General features: G+C 41.5%; 1 protein-coding gene across 1 annotated transcript in view; it reads left to right on the top strand.

The window, feature by feature from the left end:
* The window catches only part of LOC118781640 (doublecortin domain-containing protein 1-like), an 85,252-nt gene that overhangs the window by 8,356 nt on the left and 59,855 nt on the right, over nucleotides 1–17,041 (top strand). The window contains exons 7-9 of the mRNA XM_036534650.1: nucleotides 1–93; nucleotides 1,963–2,056; nucleotides 6,388–6,554. The exon at nucleotides 1–93 is cut by the window's left edge and continues 116 nt beyond it. Of these exons, the coding sequence (XP_036390543.1) occupies nucleotides 1–93; nucleotides 1,963–2,056; nucleotides 6,388–6,554 (354 nt within the window). The remainder of the gene's footprint in view (nucleotides 94–1,962; nucleotides 2,057–6,387; nucleotides 6,555–17,041) is intronic.

The following is a 17,041-nucleotide window of genomic DNA, read 5'->3' as shown; positions in this document are numbered from 1 at the left end:
CAGGCCACACCCACCCTTCGAGTCCTGGCATTCAGGAATGGAACCGGGAGTGAGGGCTGTGAAGTTGCCGCCACCGTAGGACACATGGAACAGGTAAAAGAGAATGGGGGGTGGATGGGGGTAGGTCCTCAGAGACAGCTCCAATGAGCATGCTCAGTGATGGGGGCCTGTGCCAAGTCAAACCTGCAGGAGGTGCTGTTGGCAATGAGGAAACATTCACTTGTGTGGGCATGCAGATGATGGAATTCAAAAAAGCTTAAAAGAAGATGAACGTGATAGTGATAATAGATTTTACACTGTACAGTTGTTTAATAATGATAGTTTTATTAATTCTGTTGCTCTGTGGTCTGGAGTGGATTAGTATTTTATTAGTAGTTTTATTAAGTTGTTTAGTTTGAGAGAGGCCTGATATGTCAACTGAAATGCTCAATTTTATCAGCAAAAATGGATATGCTTTACATTAGTTGTCCCTGTAGGAAAATGTACAAAATTATTGCCAGTTCAAATGTGGATCCACAACTGTGACCGGAGACTTTGACTCATCTGTGAAGTGAGGTGAAAGCTTTGATCTGTAAAGTGTAACCACTTGTGAGCGTTCATCTGGTCTTCCAGCTAGTCGGCCATGTTAAATTTAGAAGGCAAGAGGATTTTTGTCCTTTTCCTCCTCCAGTGGGTGGGAAGTGTGCACTAACCTAATCTGAGCTTAATCCTGGTCTGTGAACCGAGACAAGGAAACCAACTGGAAGGAAGAGATCATTTTCCCTGTGTGTGCGTGTGTGTGTGTCTGTGTGTGTGTGTGTGTGTTTGAGTGTGGGTAAGTAGGTTCTGACACACTCTGGAACTTGTGCCCTAGGTCCAGGCACACTGCCACTCTAAACAGAGTCACTATCCCTGTGCAGAAAATGCGATTAGCTGTTTTTGCCGGAAGCTTTTTGTGCCATATGTGGTAGTGATACAATGTATTGAAATCACAAACAGAAAAAGACAGAAGTAAACAAATTCAACATCTCTAGAAGGGAAGACTAATTCAGATATAGATAATGTATTACTATACACTGCAAAAAGAATTAAATCTGATCTGTACTGCTAAAAAAATATTAAAAGCACATACACATTCTTCCACAAGTAACACAGGCCATCTTACCACTTGAGAAGATTAACTTACAATTATTTTCATGAGTCAAACAGAATATTTTTTATGGCACATTTACATTTTTAATGTATGCCATTTGACAGTTTGAAAAGGCGAAGTGAATACTCCAAATGTTAAGAATAACGGACGCACACCGGAGAGCTGGGAGTTTGACATTTCACACCACTTTCAACCTTTGCCAGTCAATTTTCAGATCTGCTCACACTCAGGGCCTCAGAGGGATCCCCTAAATTTCTTTTGTTAAGTTCATTCACAGCATGCGCTAAAATTGAGCAGAAAATCTCGAGGAGCTCTGTCAGTGAAATCCCATACTGCCATGCATTCCCTTCACAAGGCCATGCCAGTTTTATTTTTACTCTGTGCCACTACACTAGAAAGCATTGCGCAAGGTTAGTTGTCACAGTCCCGTGGCCCTCTGATATATAATGCATTCTTTCCAGACGTATGAATTTCAAGAGATCATTTTCAAGCCGTTGTTCTGCCACAATGCAGAGTCTGAATTAGATATTTCACGGACTGGTTTTCAAAGGACAAAGACCCTGCCACCAACACCCGGCTGTCACTTCCATCTCTCTGCCGGCTCCTGAGTGCTGGGGAAAACAGCACAGTAATGCACAGCCACTCTTCTGCCTAATTTCTTGGGTCTCCCATGTATGTGTTGGGTGCAATCATGTGTGTGAATGGCAGTCAAACATCAGTCCTCCCCAGTAACATTTCACTACTGTATCCCACTGCCTGGAGGCTCCACTCTCTGTAATACTGTTTGGTTTTTAGAAATGAGAACCTGCTGCTTTGCTGTGTTTCCTTAGTTTCTAGACCTGTGCACACAGAAGCTACAGCTCACCTCACGGGCCAAGCTGCTGTATGACTGGGATGGCAATCGTGTGGAGGACATCAGTCTTGGTATGACTACTTTTTTGTTCCACTGCAGCCATTCAATACATTACTTTTTGTCAAATTTATATTAATTTGCTGTAGAAGTATTCTGTTTTATGTTGATATAATGAATACTTCTTGAGTGGTATATTGTGTAGTAGTAGTATGATTTATTTCAGATACAATAATAACAATTGAAATTCCTCATTATTATTGTGGTGAGTGTTGTTCAGTAACCTTACAAGATAGGGAACTGTACTTTTTATAAGCAGTTGGCCACAACAGCTTCTTGCAAATGAACTAGATGATTTTTTTTTTTTTTTGATTTCGATGCACCTTTAGTGTATGCAAAAATTCACTTGTATGTTTTTGAGTGATTGTACTTCAAGATGTTAACAAGCTTCCAAATGTATTATACTTCTTTCCAAGAATCATCCTATAAGCACAACACTGGATTTTTTCATAGTGTGGGCCAAACAGAAGATGAATACTCACACTTTCAGTGATTAACATGATTTTTGTAGATTGTATGAAGATCAGCTACTCTTAAGCTAAACCTCTTTAACCATCATATGAGGAACTGATATTTCCTATGTATCTGGACAGTACACTGAATTTACAGTTTGGGATCACACTGAATCCAATGTCCAAGCAATGTCAACTGGGGTGCTATTTTGTGTGTGGAAGTGGTAGTTATTTCTAAAAATATACACACATCACTACACACGTCTTTGGATTTATTTCCATTGGGATTTCCATTTTATTGGAGGTGGACCAGCAGATCATCCTGGTTGTTTTGGAGCCTAGACAGTTATGTGTGCGTGTCTCCTTTTAATTTCACATAAAATAATAACACATTTTCAATGACCTGCCAGTGTTTGTCAAACAATTATCATGCTAAAGCACTAGAGCAAACACAACCCTGCCCTGAATTGAAGACTTGAGTTTGCCATTGGAAGGGTGAGGTATGTGGCCTCAGAGAGGATGGGAACATGTTGCACTGAAATGACAGTCACGGAGGGGACGGGAGATGGGGACGACAGCTCCCACATGTCGGAGTCCTGGGAGCACTTGGGGTGGTGGGGTGCGTTGGCCAGGAAGGTTGTGGCCAGGGTAACCTGAGTGTAAGGGGGAGCAGAGGTGAGAACAGCCTGCCGCTCTGCCTGCCAGTGCCCCCTTATAGGGCCACTCTGTCAAACAGCTGTAATGTGACGTGGCGTGCCATAATATGGCCTGATGGACGAGCTGACACCCTTCCACATTCCAGGTTCCTGGAAATGGGGCAGAAGACCAGAACCCTACCTCATTCTGTCAGTCTGGGCATGAACAACACTGTAGCAACAATCACAGACCATTTTGTAACTAGTTCTTACAATCCATGTTCAGACGTGCTTTAGGATTACAATGCAGTTCACCAAAATAATTCAGTGAGGTGGTGAAAATATGTGTGGAAGTGATCTTTACAGTGGCTGTGGCACAAAAAAAATCACATTCTCAAGTATGGAATCAACAGAATGCAGTCAGATAAAATTAGCTGTAACATCACACCAGTTGGAATCTTGGCTCCCAAATGCATTTTTAAGATTTTGAACATTCACTTGTAATATGTTATAGTAAAAAGACAGATCAATTATCTAAGCAATGATTTTTATTGACATTTGGAATGTCAGCTGAGCTGTTGTTGTACTATATCTGTAGTCTCTATATGGTATTTGTACAATTTTCACTGGTTCACATTTGCTGTTTCCATTTTCCCATTTGTCATGGAAAATTTCTTCTGTGTGAAATTATTTCAAAAAGGTCCTTTCAGATTTCGGACATTTTACATATTTGGTGCCTGATTGATCAAAAAGCTGGTGTGTCACATTATGTAGTGCTGGCCTTGTTATGAAGATTCTCTGGCAGTGTGTGTTGTGCTCCACCACATAAGGGAAGGCCCCCGAGGGAGTAGATTCCTTGCCAAAGTCTTTCTCATCTCTGACAGTTTACTATTGACTGTCCACAGTGTGGGGCTTTTGGGAGACTGCCTCTTCCAGCACAGAGACAGAGGACTGCCCAGAATGGAAGTGGGAGTGTGATTATTGACTTCACTAGTTCAGTAGTCTCCTCAACTCTGAAATGACCTCTTCTAAATTATTCGGCAGTCACCTGGGCTTGTCGTTAACCACATTTATGGGAAGGCAAATAAAGGTCAGGTTAACTTCAGGTTAACTGCTTCATCTTCCTCTGTATTCATAGGCTGTACTGTGGAGGGAAATAAATTGCACAAATTTTCCCTCCCAATTCATTCAACACTCCTCCTGCCAGAATCAAACACAAAGTAACCATCAGACTCATGTCACACTGCTTGGCTCCCTATAAATGTACCAATGATCATCTTTGTGACTGCCCCACGTCTATCAAAAGAGGCCTGCCTCCATCCCATTGTCGTCCCTTGAAACCACCCACTATACAAACTGTGCAGCCTTTTGAGTGGCCTTGCAAGGAGTAAAAGATATGAGCTACACTGGAAAAGCCTCAAACACCCCAGTGCAACTGGGGCCCCATTGAGGTTCAGCAAGCGTGAGATGAGTGGAGTGGCTCTGAATATCTCCTTGGGCTCCCATGCTGTTCTGAGGCAGGCCCCGAACATGGCCGCTCTTGTCTCCCTCACACAGAGACCTCTTCACTCTCAATTTAACCCGAAAATCTGATGAACCCATTACTCCGCACCAGATTTCATGGAACAAAGAGTAGATATAGTTACAAGTGATCAATCGCCAGGCGTGAACTGAGGCGGCAGGGCATTAACAATTCCCACCATTTCAGTCCACTTGCTCGAGCAGAAGATCCGCCGGCATATTTAATGCACAACTATTTCATTCGATTTAAGGGAGGCATGACTCAGGCAGCATTCTTTAAAGTGGAAGGGGGATTACTCAATCGTGTGCCCGCTGCCCATTTAGCGACACTGTGGTACAGTGCACAATTAAAATGGCCCAGGTATTCTACAAGGCCACATCTCTGCATTTGCACTTATCAAGGTCCACATAACCCTGCCTGAATAATGTTTTTTCTCCCTGGATAAAGCTATGCCCATTAGGTTGCAATGTGCATATCAACATCTTGTTCTGCTATGCAGCAGTGCTGCAAGCCCCCACAGGCACATGCTGTCAATTTAATGGGATCACTGGAAAGCCAAGCAGCTGTGAAAGATTGCTTTAAGTACGTCAATCGTGCGCTTGTCATTCTGTTCAGCACTGCAGCAATCTAAATTCGGATAGGCATCAATATTTAAAAAAATGACTGCTAAAACAAGCACCTGGGGGGTGACAGGGACTCTTGACAGCCACTGTGTCAACAAAAGCGCCACACGGCTGTCGAATCAGTGTTTTTAAAGAATGCAGGAAAGCTTTTGGACTCTGAGGGGTATAGGCGTTTCAACTTTGGGGATGCTTGTTTGGTAAAGTGGGAGCATACCAGCTACTTCAATCATGCAAAGGCTTTTCTTCGGGATCCACCTTGTTTGGTAGGCGCAACTTACCAGTCATGCAGTTTTAATGCAGTTGTGCTTGGGTCAGATTCCACATGATGAATGCTATGATAGGAGGTTTTTTGGTCTTTTTGTGATTACTGTGAAAAGCCATGTAAAGAGTGAGCTACCCTCATGGTTTTTTCACAGCTGTACACATGATACAACTTCCAGTTCAATAACTGGTGCACCCCCAGACAGCCAACCAGACCTTTTCACCTGCAGACATGGTTGTTAAGGAGGTGTGTTTGTGGGGGGGGGGGGGGGGGGGGGGTGACATAACAGAAATGCTCTCACCAGTCTGGCACGGTAGTTAATGTGTAGCTGGTTGTTATGTCTTGAGGCTCAGGGTTAATTTTAGGAACTTGTCAATAACATCTCAAGCCCACTTAATCCCTTTTTGTTTGTATTTATTTATTTTTCTCTCTCCCCCAACTCCCTTCCTTACCCACCTCCCCCACCAAGACCCTCTTGTGGAGCAGCCCCCTGTTTGGAGGCACCAAGCTTCACGCAGTTTTTATTTGAACAATGAAAGGAGGTTTCAGCAAGGCTGGTTCCAATTCATCTGTGATAAATGAGAAGATAAGGCAATCAGTGCACACCATGACACTGTGTGCAGCTAGTTAGGCACACTTCGAGACTATTCAGGTGTGCTTGCGAGTCCTACGGTTGGGGGGGCCTCGCTATATATATGCTCCTGATGGTGGCCACTAGTCATCCAGTAGTTTGCTCCTTGCCGAGCTTTTTCTGCAGGCCCCATGTCAGTCAGATGGGCTTGTCAAACCTAAACCCTGGGCTGGGGGGATTTAATTTGGATTTGCTTCTCCATCCTCCTTTTGGCCCACAGTTTTCCCCTTGGACAGCTGCCTGCAGAGCTCCATCACATCCCTGCGGGGGCCGGTCTGGGTGTCCCGGGGTGAGTGGTTCAGTCCAGCAGGAGCAAAGTTCTACATCCAGGGAGTCCTGTGGGCCTTGCGTGGGAGGCTGCAGTCTATTGGAGAATACCTGAGGCAGGTGAGTCGCAGAATGCCGGGTGTCTAAAGGGGGTTGGAGGGGCAGAGGGAGCTGGTTTTGTGGCCAATTGATTGGCACCCTTTCAGTGAGAAAACATGACGTGGTCGGCTGGGGTTCCGGAGCACAGCAGGGTTCCTGAGCTGCTTCTCTGTGATCTCTGGGCCAACGATAATGATGCTAATTGTGTCTGTCTCCCAGTAGTTAGGGTCATGTGTCTTGTCTCTTCTTTTTTATTGCCTCAGACTGAATTCTTCCTTGCATGCAGCTATCGTTTCAGTGCTTTCCCTTGAAAGACATTAAAAACCATAAACAAAATGGCAGAGTTATCCCAGTGTACACTCAGCACATTTGAGTGAAATTGATCCAGGTGTTGACTGGCAAACTTTTAGTTACAATTCATCTTGTTACCTTGGCATTCTTGAGTTGGGAGGCAGGATCCTAATGTAAAAATAAGCCATCTTATATTAGAATGTAGATTCAGTATGCACTGCAGTTCTGTTGTCATTTGAATCACTTGCCCCAAAGGAAACCCAAGACTAAATGTAATGCATATGTCGATTGTTATTAGTGTGACAGCTTTCAGTTTGTCTTCGCAACATTATTTAAATTTTGCTGGTATTTAGATGGATAGGCAGGGTTTGTTTTCATGTTTGCCTTCATAGTTTCAGTTATAGGAGGGTACAGTGGTACAGAGGGTTCTGCACCTTACCGTAGTTTCTTCCCTACCCTCTCAGATCATTCATCAGCAGTGGTAGGGAGACAAAGGAGCAGAAAAAAAGCAATATCATTTTTGTGTGTGTGTGTGTGTGTGTGTGTGTGTGTATTTGTGTGTGTTTGTGTGTCTAAGGGAAGAATTAAAATCAGTTAACGTTATCAATGACTGGGGCTCTCTTCACAGTAAGGTGTCCATAATGTGACCACAGCATCGGTGGGGGTGTCAAGGCCAGGGTGGGTGCCATTGTGAGGGGTGTTGTCAGTGTTTGGGGACAAACAGCTCCGTGGAGAGGATGTGTGAAAGGACTGCGGCTTGGTTGATGAATGAAGGAGGCTCTGTTTACCACCCAGGTCAAGCCAGGGAGCCATCACTCAGCTGCCTGCGCCGTGAAGGCAGACCTTGCCCTCGTCTGCAGCACTCCTGTACAAAAAATACATATCATTAGCTTACCTCAGAATAACCACTTTACATTTATATGTCCACAGGTGCTTGACATCTTTAAAGCCAGGAGATCACCTTTACACAGTAGCTTTTTACACATTCGGTACATTCAACCAGGCACGTCCTGTGGATTTTTTTCTAAGACCTCCCTGTGCTCTTTAAAGATGCATAGATCTATAAGTGCAAGAAAGAAGGCATCATATCCCTGCTAAAATATGATGCCTTAATGTGGCTTTATTATTATTTTTACTTTAGTCCACACATTATGTGATGATGTAATGGATTTATCACTCTCTGTTGATAGGGATTGTATTTTTATAATACTAATACTAATACTACAGCTACTGCTACTACTACTACTAATAATAATAATAATAACAATAATACATATTTATATATATATATATATATATATATATATATATATATATATGTATTTTTTGTATTATTTTCATATTATTTCGTATTTTTCTATTATTTTGTTAAGTGTTTATTATATATTATATAGTATTTATTATACAGACTATGACAAGAAAATAAATTGCTTTATGCACTTATCACACATCAAAATGATATGTTAACTGGATAACTACGGCTTCCTTTCCATTAAATTTACCTTAAGAATTTCTTGTGCACACATCCATTCTGATGTTGATCATATTTGTCAGACACATTGTGTTAGAAGGGCAAGGTCCTGCCAGTATAACCAAGTTTTTAGATTTTTTTACCAACAGTCCTTTCATTAAATATTAACCAGATTAAAATACCCAGCTTTGGCTTATTATTATTGATTTAAAGTTTCCATTTGGAATGGAAATTATTCAGGCCATTCCACAACATGTTGTCATATTATCAGCATTTCAAAGACAGAGATGTTTAATTAACAAGCTTTACAGAGAGCGTCCGGTGGAAATACCACCCTAGCTGTATGTTGAAGTGAGAGATCGACAATATTAGAACATCTTAAACTTCTGACAGCTTTAAGTACTGTGAGCCACATCAGTCCCTAGGCCAGTTAAATTAAGTGAAAATTGCATTCTTGTCGGGATAGATATAAAAATGGAATTTGTGATCATGAAATATACACAGTTGTCACTTCTTAAAAAGGTGTCAGCAATTTGCTTCAGTGGATAAGGTGAATATTCACTATGACAGGAAAGAAAGGGGGAAAAAGTGCGACGTGCGCAATCAATAAAAGACCTCAATATCTCGCGCTTCATTACACTCATAATAAGAGGCGATAGATCTGCGCCACGCGAAATGGCTGAAGCCGAGCCAGCCACGGAGTAGCAGCCGACAAGACAACACTGCCACCTAGAGGCTATAAATAGAGACATAGCAACAGAGCCAGCTGCTCCCCTTCTCACCTACTTTTCACACCGCAATGAACAAGAAGAAATTAATACTGGCCTTATATTTCAAGGCTTGTATAATACCAATGAATGGTATTATTGTGGAATCTTAAGATGCATACATGTATTGTTTGCTAAAGTGGAAGTCATAGCTGAAGACTGAATTGACTGAAATGGCACTTTCTGGTAATATTAGCTGTGGTTATTTTAGTAAAGTTCTCATCCTCTTGTGCCTCCAGTAGTAAACATTGTTCTGCCCAGAGCTGTTTAGAGATAGAGAGAGAGAGATAGAGAGAGAGAGAGAGAGAGAGAGAGAGAGAGAGAGAGAGAAAGAGAAAGAGAGAGAGAGAGAGAGAGAGAGAAAGAGAGAGAAAGAGAGCAATGCTTGATGATGAATATAATGTGGCCCTCATTTAGAGTCTGTCGTGATGCACTGTGAGTCAGGATCATAACTGTGCAGGAGACTCTTGAGAGCTGATAGGTAGATGCAGTGTGAGGCACCATTTACAGAGAAAAATAACTACAAACTCAGTATGACGGTTTGTGTGTGCTAACTTGAGAGCAGACGCACAATGTCCTTTTATCAAAAAGGCTCTTTGGGTTCTGGTCATGAGCAAATCCCTTACATTTTATAACAATTTTGGTCAATCCTCATGTGTTTTGTTTTTAGCTATGAAAACAGCAGGCATTTGCAACACTTGCCACACAGAGGTTGTGGCTCAGTGATTCTCCATGATGGACCCTGCTGAAAAACACATTCTACAGAAACATGAGGGACTGGTCAGGTGGGGTGACCACTGCATGCTTGGGACTGGAAACCCAGCCATCCAGCAAAAGAATGCATCACAACCCATCTGGTACCATGATGGGCCCAGGAGAAAAAGGAAAGTTAATGCCCCAGACCTTCAGTAGAACTGATGTCCAGGCCAAGCTCAGCTGTGGGGCTTTGAAGATCAAACGCTAGCCTGCAGCAGAGCAGACCAGGAGCCTGCCTGGGAAGAAAGGGAACTTTGACATCGCCTTTTTTTTTTTACATCAAAATCCATTTTTGAATATGTTATTATCCAGTTGTTATTGTTATGTTAGCTAGTTTCTTCCAAGAAAAAACTGAACATTCCACTAACCATGTCAGGAAACAATGTTTGAAATCAGTCATTACCCACCATGCAAGTTTGTTCTTCTACATATGGAAGCTGCTTACTTTAATGACCATTTTGGGGTGTGCAAATTCCATATTGAGGCTCAACTGAGAGGGAAAACCCTGGTGGAGCTTTGGAGACTTTGGAGTGGTGTGTGCTGAATGTGAGCTTGACTCTCGTAGACAGGGCCTCACATGCATCCTGGCCAGTGCTCCTGGGTGGGAGTTCTGACTTGCTGCCATGGGAACCCTTGTGGTAAAGGTGAGGAGGACCATCTGCCATACCCAGAACTCAGACCTGGGAGCTCTGTGGCTCCTGACCAGAGCAATGAAGTGAACAGGGAACCAGGAGGTGTGCTGCTTTCATTTCAGCGCAAAGGGAAGAAAGATGGATAGGACTCTGAAAATAGAGTGCCAAACAGTACAGGCGGCTTGCCAGAACTCGTGGTTCTTTCTGTTAATTCTGAGAACAATGAAATATGGCCTCCTTTAAAACAAATGGACAGAACAGAGTCTCTGGTATTGCAAGGGTAGGCAACACAATTCTGGGATAGCCTCATTCGTGAAGATTTTGAGGGTGTCCGTGACCAGCAAAATGCTCAGTGCTTAGGCATCAATAATGTGCAATGTTTAATCCAATGCATCAACGTGGAAATGGATCATATTTGCTGTAATTCCCTGTCGTATTGTTTTAACAGTCATGGTATCTGGGTCCCAGTGCCAGCTTCCCTTTGTTAAATAACCGATTCTAGGGAAGCTCAGGAAAATAAAAGGCTCATTTCCACTTGGACTGGCTGTACTGCAGTAAAGGTTTACTTCACTTCGGTCTCCTTACACAGTGTTCTGTTTTCAGACACGTGCTGTGAGCCATTTGACAAACATGGCCTCAGCCCTGTTGGCAGGGGTTTGTCTTTGTGGGAGGAATTCCATTTAAAACGTCCACCTCAGTGACACTCCATTGCGGAAGCAGGAGGTGGCAGAGAGGGTCTCCAACTGAGCTGCACCTTTCTAGATCAACCCCATCTCATCTACACCCAGACTGCTATGGAACAGTAGAACTCACTGAAATCTTCTATTTCTCACACCAGAATGTTTAGAATATCTTTTCATTATTATCTTTATTATTTGTTCTAAGCATAGTGCTATTTAGTTACAACCTTCATAATTGTTGTTATCATTAGTATTATTACTAAATTGTATTTCAGTTACCACAAAATCTGCCATGTAAATCATAGTTGCACCCTTGATTTGAGACATCAAAATTCAGACACATTCACAGAAGCAAACTTTAGAAACTAAAAATGTTGAGATTTAGACATGCTTCCTTTCATTTATCTCTGGAAAGATTTGTGAAGCATTTTTTTCATATGAAAGTCTTTCATTGGCTGGCTATACTTTATACTTGATATCTTGCATAGCCTGTCTCAGTACTGTCAACTCTGCTTTCCTCCTCTCATGGCCTACATAGAAATGACATGTAAACCTGGGCTCATTGTTTGTCTGTCTTATGGAAGGCCGTAAATGTCACTGAGCACTGAGTGTTATGAGGAGCTGACTATTTGTGTGTCTAGAAAGATCAGAGTCAATTTGTAAGGGACATCTTTAGGATTGCCTGGGTTATGCTTTAAGTTTGGACATAAGCCTCCACAGTCAGAGTTGAGGTGCAGAGATGGCAGCCAAGGCTACTGGTCTTGGTGGTGTGGAGGATGTGACACTGTCTCTAATAGCTCAAGTTATCAGGTGGCTCAGATCCTGAGAAATAACACATGTGCAGCATTCTTCAGATGTGTAACACAAGTGCTGATCGAACTGTAGGTCGCCATAAACACCCGCTCTATTAAAGAAAGTGCAATCATTTGTGCATTTTAGAAAACTGATGAAAGCAACTGAGGAATATGTTCACACCGGATGCCTACATGTGCTTTTTTTGAGAAGGAAACATGCAAGAAGAGTGTTTAAGTGCGCTTCTGGTGTAGACATTGATTAGATCTTCACAAAGACTAACATTGTGCACAGTTGATGAATTTGCACCTGACAAGCCCTGGCTGGCAGTGCAACACCTTTTCCCACCAGACAATTAACAGAGGTCTCGGTGCTGTGTCTTCCAGGTCTGTCTCAGGCCTCTGACTCCATGTGTAATTCACAGCCAATTATATACACTGTATCTCTCAGCTTCAGCTGGCACCCGTCACCACGGTGTGGCCGTCTCTTGAGCACCAAATCCCTGGTTGTTGTACCCCCTCAATGGTGCAGCTTAACCACTGTATTAATGGATGAAGGCTCCACAGCAGCTGGAGATAGGCGAGCTGCAGCTTTAATTTGATTGGGAAAGGCATGATCCTCACGTTGGGCATCCCAGTAGCAGTGTCAAGATGGGCAGGGACATGTGAGCTGAATGGCAATCATGCAGAAGTTGTCAGCTGAGGAACAAAACAATGTCAGTCCCTGTGTTTTGGAATCAGGGTTTATCTGCAAGGCTAGGACCAGGACCTTGTCAGGGCCAATGTCTTTTTAAGGCTGTGTATGTGTGTGTGTGTGTGTGTGTGTGTGTGCATGAACATATATATTTCTATATAAGGCAGTAAATGTCTTGTTTTTCAGCGCAGTCTTTTAATTGAAGCTGTATCAAGGCATCATTTATATGAGATCAATGTCAGGCTCTCCAGAGGACCTGCCTCTGCGGTGCTCCTTCACTCATGCAGGACGCAAAGTGACGGACTCTAATTGAGCTCTGTGGAGATTTAACACACATGGCAGAGAATGAAAAAGCAGCCCGGGTCTGCGCCACTCCGTCTCCATTGTGTGAAATAAATACATACAGTCGCGTCCCAGGGTGTGAAATAACAGGCTAGACCTTAGATTTTACTGGCCATTTCATCCCCAGCTGCAGGCCAAAAACAAAATTATATTGTCTTAAATGGCAAAGCGAGGGACCATTGTGCTTCAAGTAGGGGCCTCACTGAGGCTCTAAGTGTAGTTTATCCAGCTGAAGCTTTCAGGAAATGGCCTCAGCCTTGGACTCGTAGTTTGCCAAAGATGGTTTGCACCATTTTCATGTTCCAAAATTAATTTTCCTCTCATCACACATTATCATTTATCCTTGCTTGTTTTTTCTGCTTTACATTACATAGTTTATATACAGCAACCGAATATTTAGGATCTGCTATTTTATTGTTATAGTATTGAGGAAATTAAATAAATTACATACTGCCTTTAATAAGAATGTTCTGTAATTTGATCAGTATTCATAAAAGTTACTTTTTCGTGGTAATTATAATAATTTTACTCATGACAAGGATACACAATGCCGATAACAGCAGTTGGTTTTTGCTGTATTGATTTGGAACTGGTATACTTTAAAGTGTCTTCCTGACAGAAAACATAACAGGTGCTAAAACTGGAAGGGCCTAGCAGTGGCTGGGGTCTGCCTCTCTGTCACTGAGGCATTTCAGAGAGCACTTGTTTTTTTACATAAGTGGAAACAGTTAGCAAGGGTGTCAGTGACTACAGAGTCTTAACAAAATCCTGTCAGGGAAGCATGGTGTATCTAGTGTGTACCTAGTGGTGTTAGATCCAATGATACCTTCATGACTTGCCAGTGGAAAAGAAACAACCAAAAGCATGATCATCACCTTCTTAAAAATGGTATGCTGAGATTGTGTTGCATGTTCTGACCTAATTGCTCAAGTTCAGTGTGGCAATAAAGTAGGATGCGGATGATGGCATGGTGTGAAATACAGTACTTGGACCATTCCTAAAAGGTTGCTGTTTATCCAGACGTGTGGGACTGTCTGAAGAGCCATCATCCGTCATCTGTTTCATGGTCTAAAATAATGTGAGATTATGATGAAAGGGCAGCTTTGCTTTCCCTGACATCCAATTTACCAAACACCAGTTACAGTCGTATGGTCCTGAAAAATGACATGGGAAGAGATGGGCACCTTCTGCTTCCTGTCACTCTCCGTTATTGAGGACCTATTCAAAGCACCTGGGGGAATCAGAGCCCGCGCCGCTCTTGTCTCAATCTGCATAATGCAGCCTGATGGCTTGGTCAAAGGAACGTATCACCCTCCGTCCAAATAGTGTTTGTTATGTTCTGCCTGTGCCTTTCGAAAAAGCAGGACCAATCTTTCCCCTACCTCGCTGCGCATGGCCTATGCTCTGTCCCTCCCCTCTTCTACACTCCTTTTTGAGATCTGTATGTGTGGCATGGCTGCTGTTTCAAAGAGGTTATGATTGTTTTTACAGTGAGGGAATTCAATCAGGATCTTGACAGTCTCTTTGGAGTGGCTGCACAGACCAAGCAAACTTTTGTTCCTACAGTGTGCTTCAGATTGAAATGTTCTCAGAATATGGATGATACCACCAGCAAAGCTATTGTAACCAGGAGAGGGCATCAGTTAAAGATAATTAATATTGGAGCTACAGTAGACTACAGTTGGGGTGCAGTATGCTAGATGCCACTAGCAGATGTTTGCTGCAGGCCCTTTCCCATAGCTGTCCTCATTACCTATTAAAATGTGGAGCACGCCACTACAGCACTTGTTTTACATAAATAATAATAATAATAATAATAATAATAAGAAGAAGAAGAAGAAGAAGAAAAAGCAAAAAAAAAGAAAAATAATAAGAATAATTTTGTTATTATTAATGTTTTATTATTAGTAATATGATGCTTAGTATTATTACTATATTCTAGCACTTCACAAAAACTGAAGTAGATGTTAATATTGTACAGCTCAATACATTCTGTATAAACATGTTTTTCAAATACTTTATTTATAGCTGAAAAAGTAGACACACATCTGTAATTATTAAATGTTTTACATCAAAGGAGAAAGAGGACACTTGTAAATTACTATAATGATTCCCAATGAATTTTGTTTGTTTCTGTAATACTTATTTAATGAATCATGATCTTTGGATGAAAACTAATGACAGATGTATTTCTATATTGTTCATTCCCAGCTAATTTTAATCTTTCTTAATTTATTTTCAAGACAGACATTACAGTTCTATTTCAAATGAAAGCTCTTATCATTAGTCTGACAATCCATGGCAGTGACCAAATGTTTTTAATAGGTATCTAAAAATGGATGTAGAGTTTAATGCCTTAATCATGGAATTTATGAGCACTTTAAAGAAAATATTTACTTCCTCATTAACTAATTGATTTTAATGATGCACATCAGTTTCAATCACTAGTTAATCCCATTGTAGAGTAACTATGCACCATATTTTATATATTGTTTGTATGTTTGGAAAATATCTCAGTATGGAAAAGGTACATTATTCACAAGTGCAGTGTAAAACAGTAAATAGTTTTGTTTAACTTCATATATTAAAACACATGACTGTTATGAAATGCTTTGGTATGTTTTGATTTGTATCTTGCACCTTAAAAAGCAAGGATTTATTTACTGTTATTGAAATTGCTGTGTGAAGATCAATAATGCTTTTTTATTTTAGAGTGCTGGATTCGAGTATACTATAATCAATTCAATTAGGATCCATGTGCTTTGGTGTCTGAGTGAGTTAAGTGCTTTTTGAAGTTAAATCACTACAAGCAGATGAGCAAATGCTCTCACAGAGTTTTAGAGATTCAATATCCACCCTGAGATTGATAGGATTAAGACATAGTAGCTTCATGCTTGAACAGTTATCTGTGACAGGTTTCATCTAATAACACATTCTTCCCTATTTTGGCATTGTCAGTACTTGTTTTGTATGACAAACAACATGTCAAATACTTAACACAGACAGTGTGATGCTGCTTATTCTCACAGTCCCTGTTTGCATGCTCCCAAAAATGTTAGGATGAGGGACATATGAATCGAGTTATTTCTAACGCGTGTACAACAAGAATTATGTATTTTTTAGATGATATCCTGCCAGCTTTTTCACAATCCATTAGTTCCTGGAGCTACATCAGAAGGATGTCAGAGGAGAGTGAAATTCCTGTAAGACACAGATGTCAGGATCAAAAGTCAGAGACATTCTAAGAGCAGTGGGGGGGCCATGCTTGCTAGACCTGAAACATAACAATTAGTACCCACCATGTGACATTCCCCTATGCCCTCTCTGTGATTCCTTAAAGTTTACTGTTGAGGGAGGACATGAAAAGTGTTTTTTTCAATCTCAAAACATCACAGCATAGTACAGTGAAGGCAGACACTGCCTTATTTGGGTATATGCTTACTTTCACTGTAAATGTGTTCAAAGGGATCATAGGGGAAGAAAACAACAGGCACAGTATTGAAGAAAAGTGGCTTTTTGAAACATTGAACAATGTTGAATAAATGCTCTTGAATAATGGAACAAAAAAATTCTATTTCAGCGCTTTGGTCACATCTTAGTATGACTATGGGAATTGTAGAAAATACAAGGTTATGCAAGTGTGTGGCTTAGCGGGTAAGGAATTGGATAGATTCCTTGATGGTTACAAGGTCCAACTCCTGGTTGGGCACTGCTCATGTCCCTTTGGACTAATTATACATAATTTGTTTAGTAAATATCCAGTTGTATCAATGGGTGATATGAAAAATGTAAGCTATTTACATTCAGAGCGTTGCCCCTGGTTAGAGGTGTCAATTCATACATCTAACCCAAATCATACATCTAACTCAACTACTCCTTTGTGGGGGTGCAACTGAAAATATTACAGTCATTCACGAAAACAAGTGTCTTGCATCTTATTTTTTATTAAATGTGCACGCCCAGATGGTTGGCGGTTGCCTCAGGCCTGCCACAACTGGCAGTGGACCAACTGGGTCACCAATGCAAGATAGGCATTTACTGAGTTCATCCATGTGGTTCAGCTGGCCCTGCCCCACTATACATT

Source organism: Megalops cyprinoides, chromosome 8 (assembly GCF_013368585.1).
Source record: "Megalops cyprinoides isolate fMegCyp1 chromosome 8, fMegCyp1.pri, whole genome shotgun sequence".
In the NCBI taxonomy this organism is placed as follows: Eukaryota; Metazoa; Chordata; class Actinopteri; order Elopiformes; family Megalopidae; genus Megalops; species Megalops cyprinoides.
The sequence above is the reverse complement of the archived record's forward strand: the minus strand, read 5'-3'. Positions and strand labels throughout refer to the sequence as shown.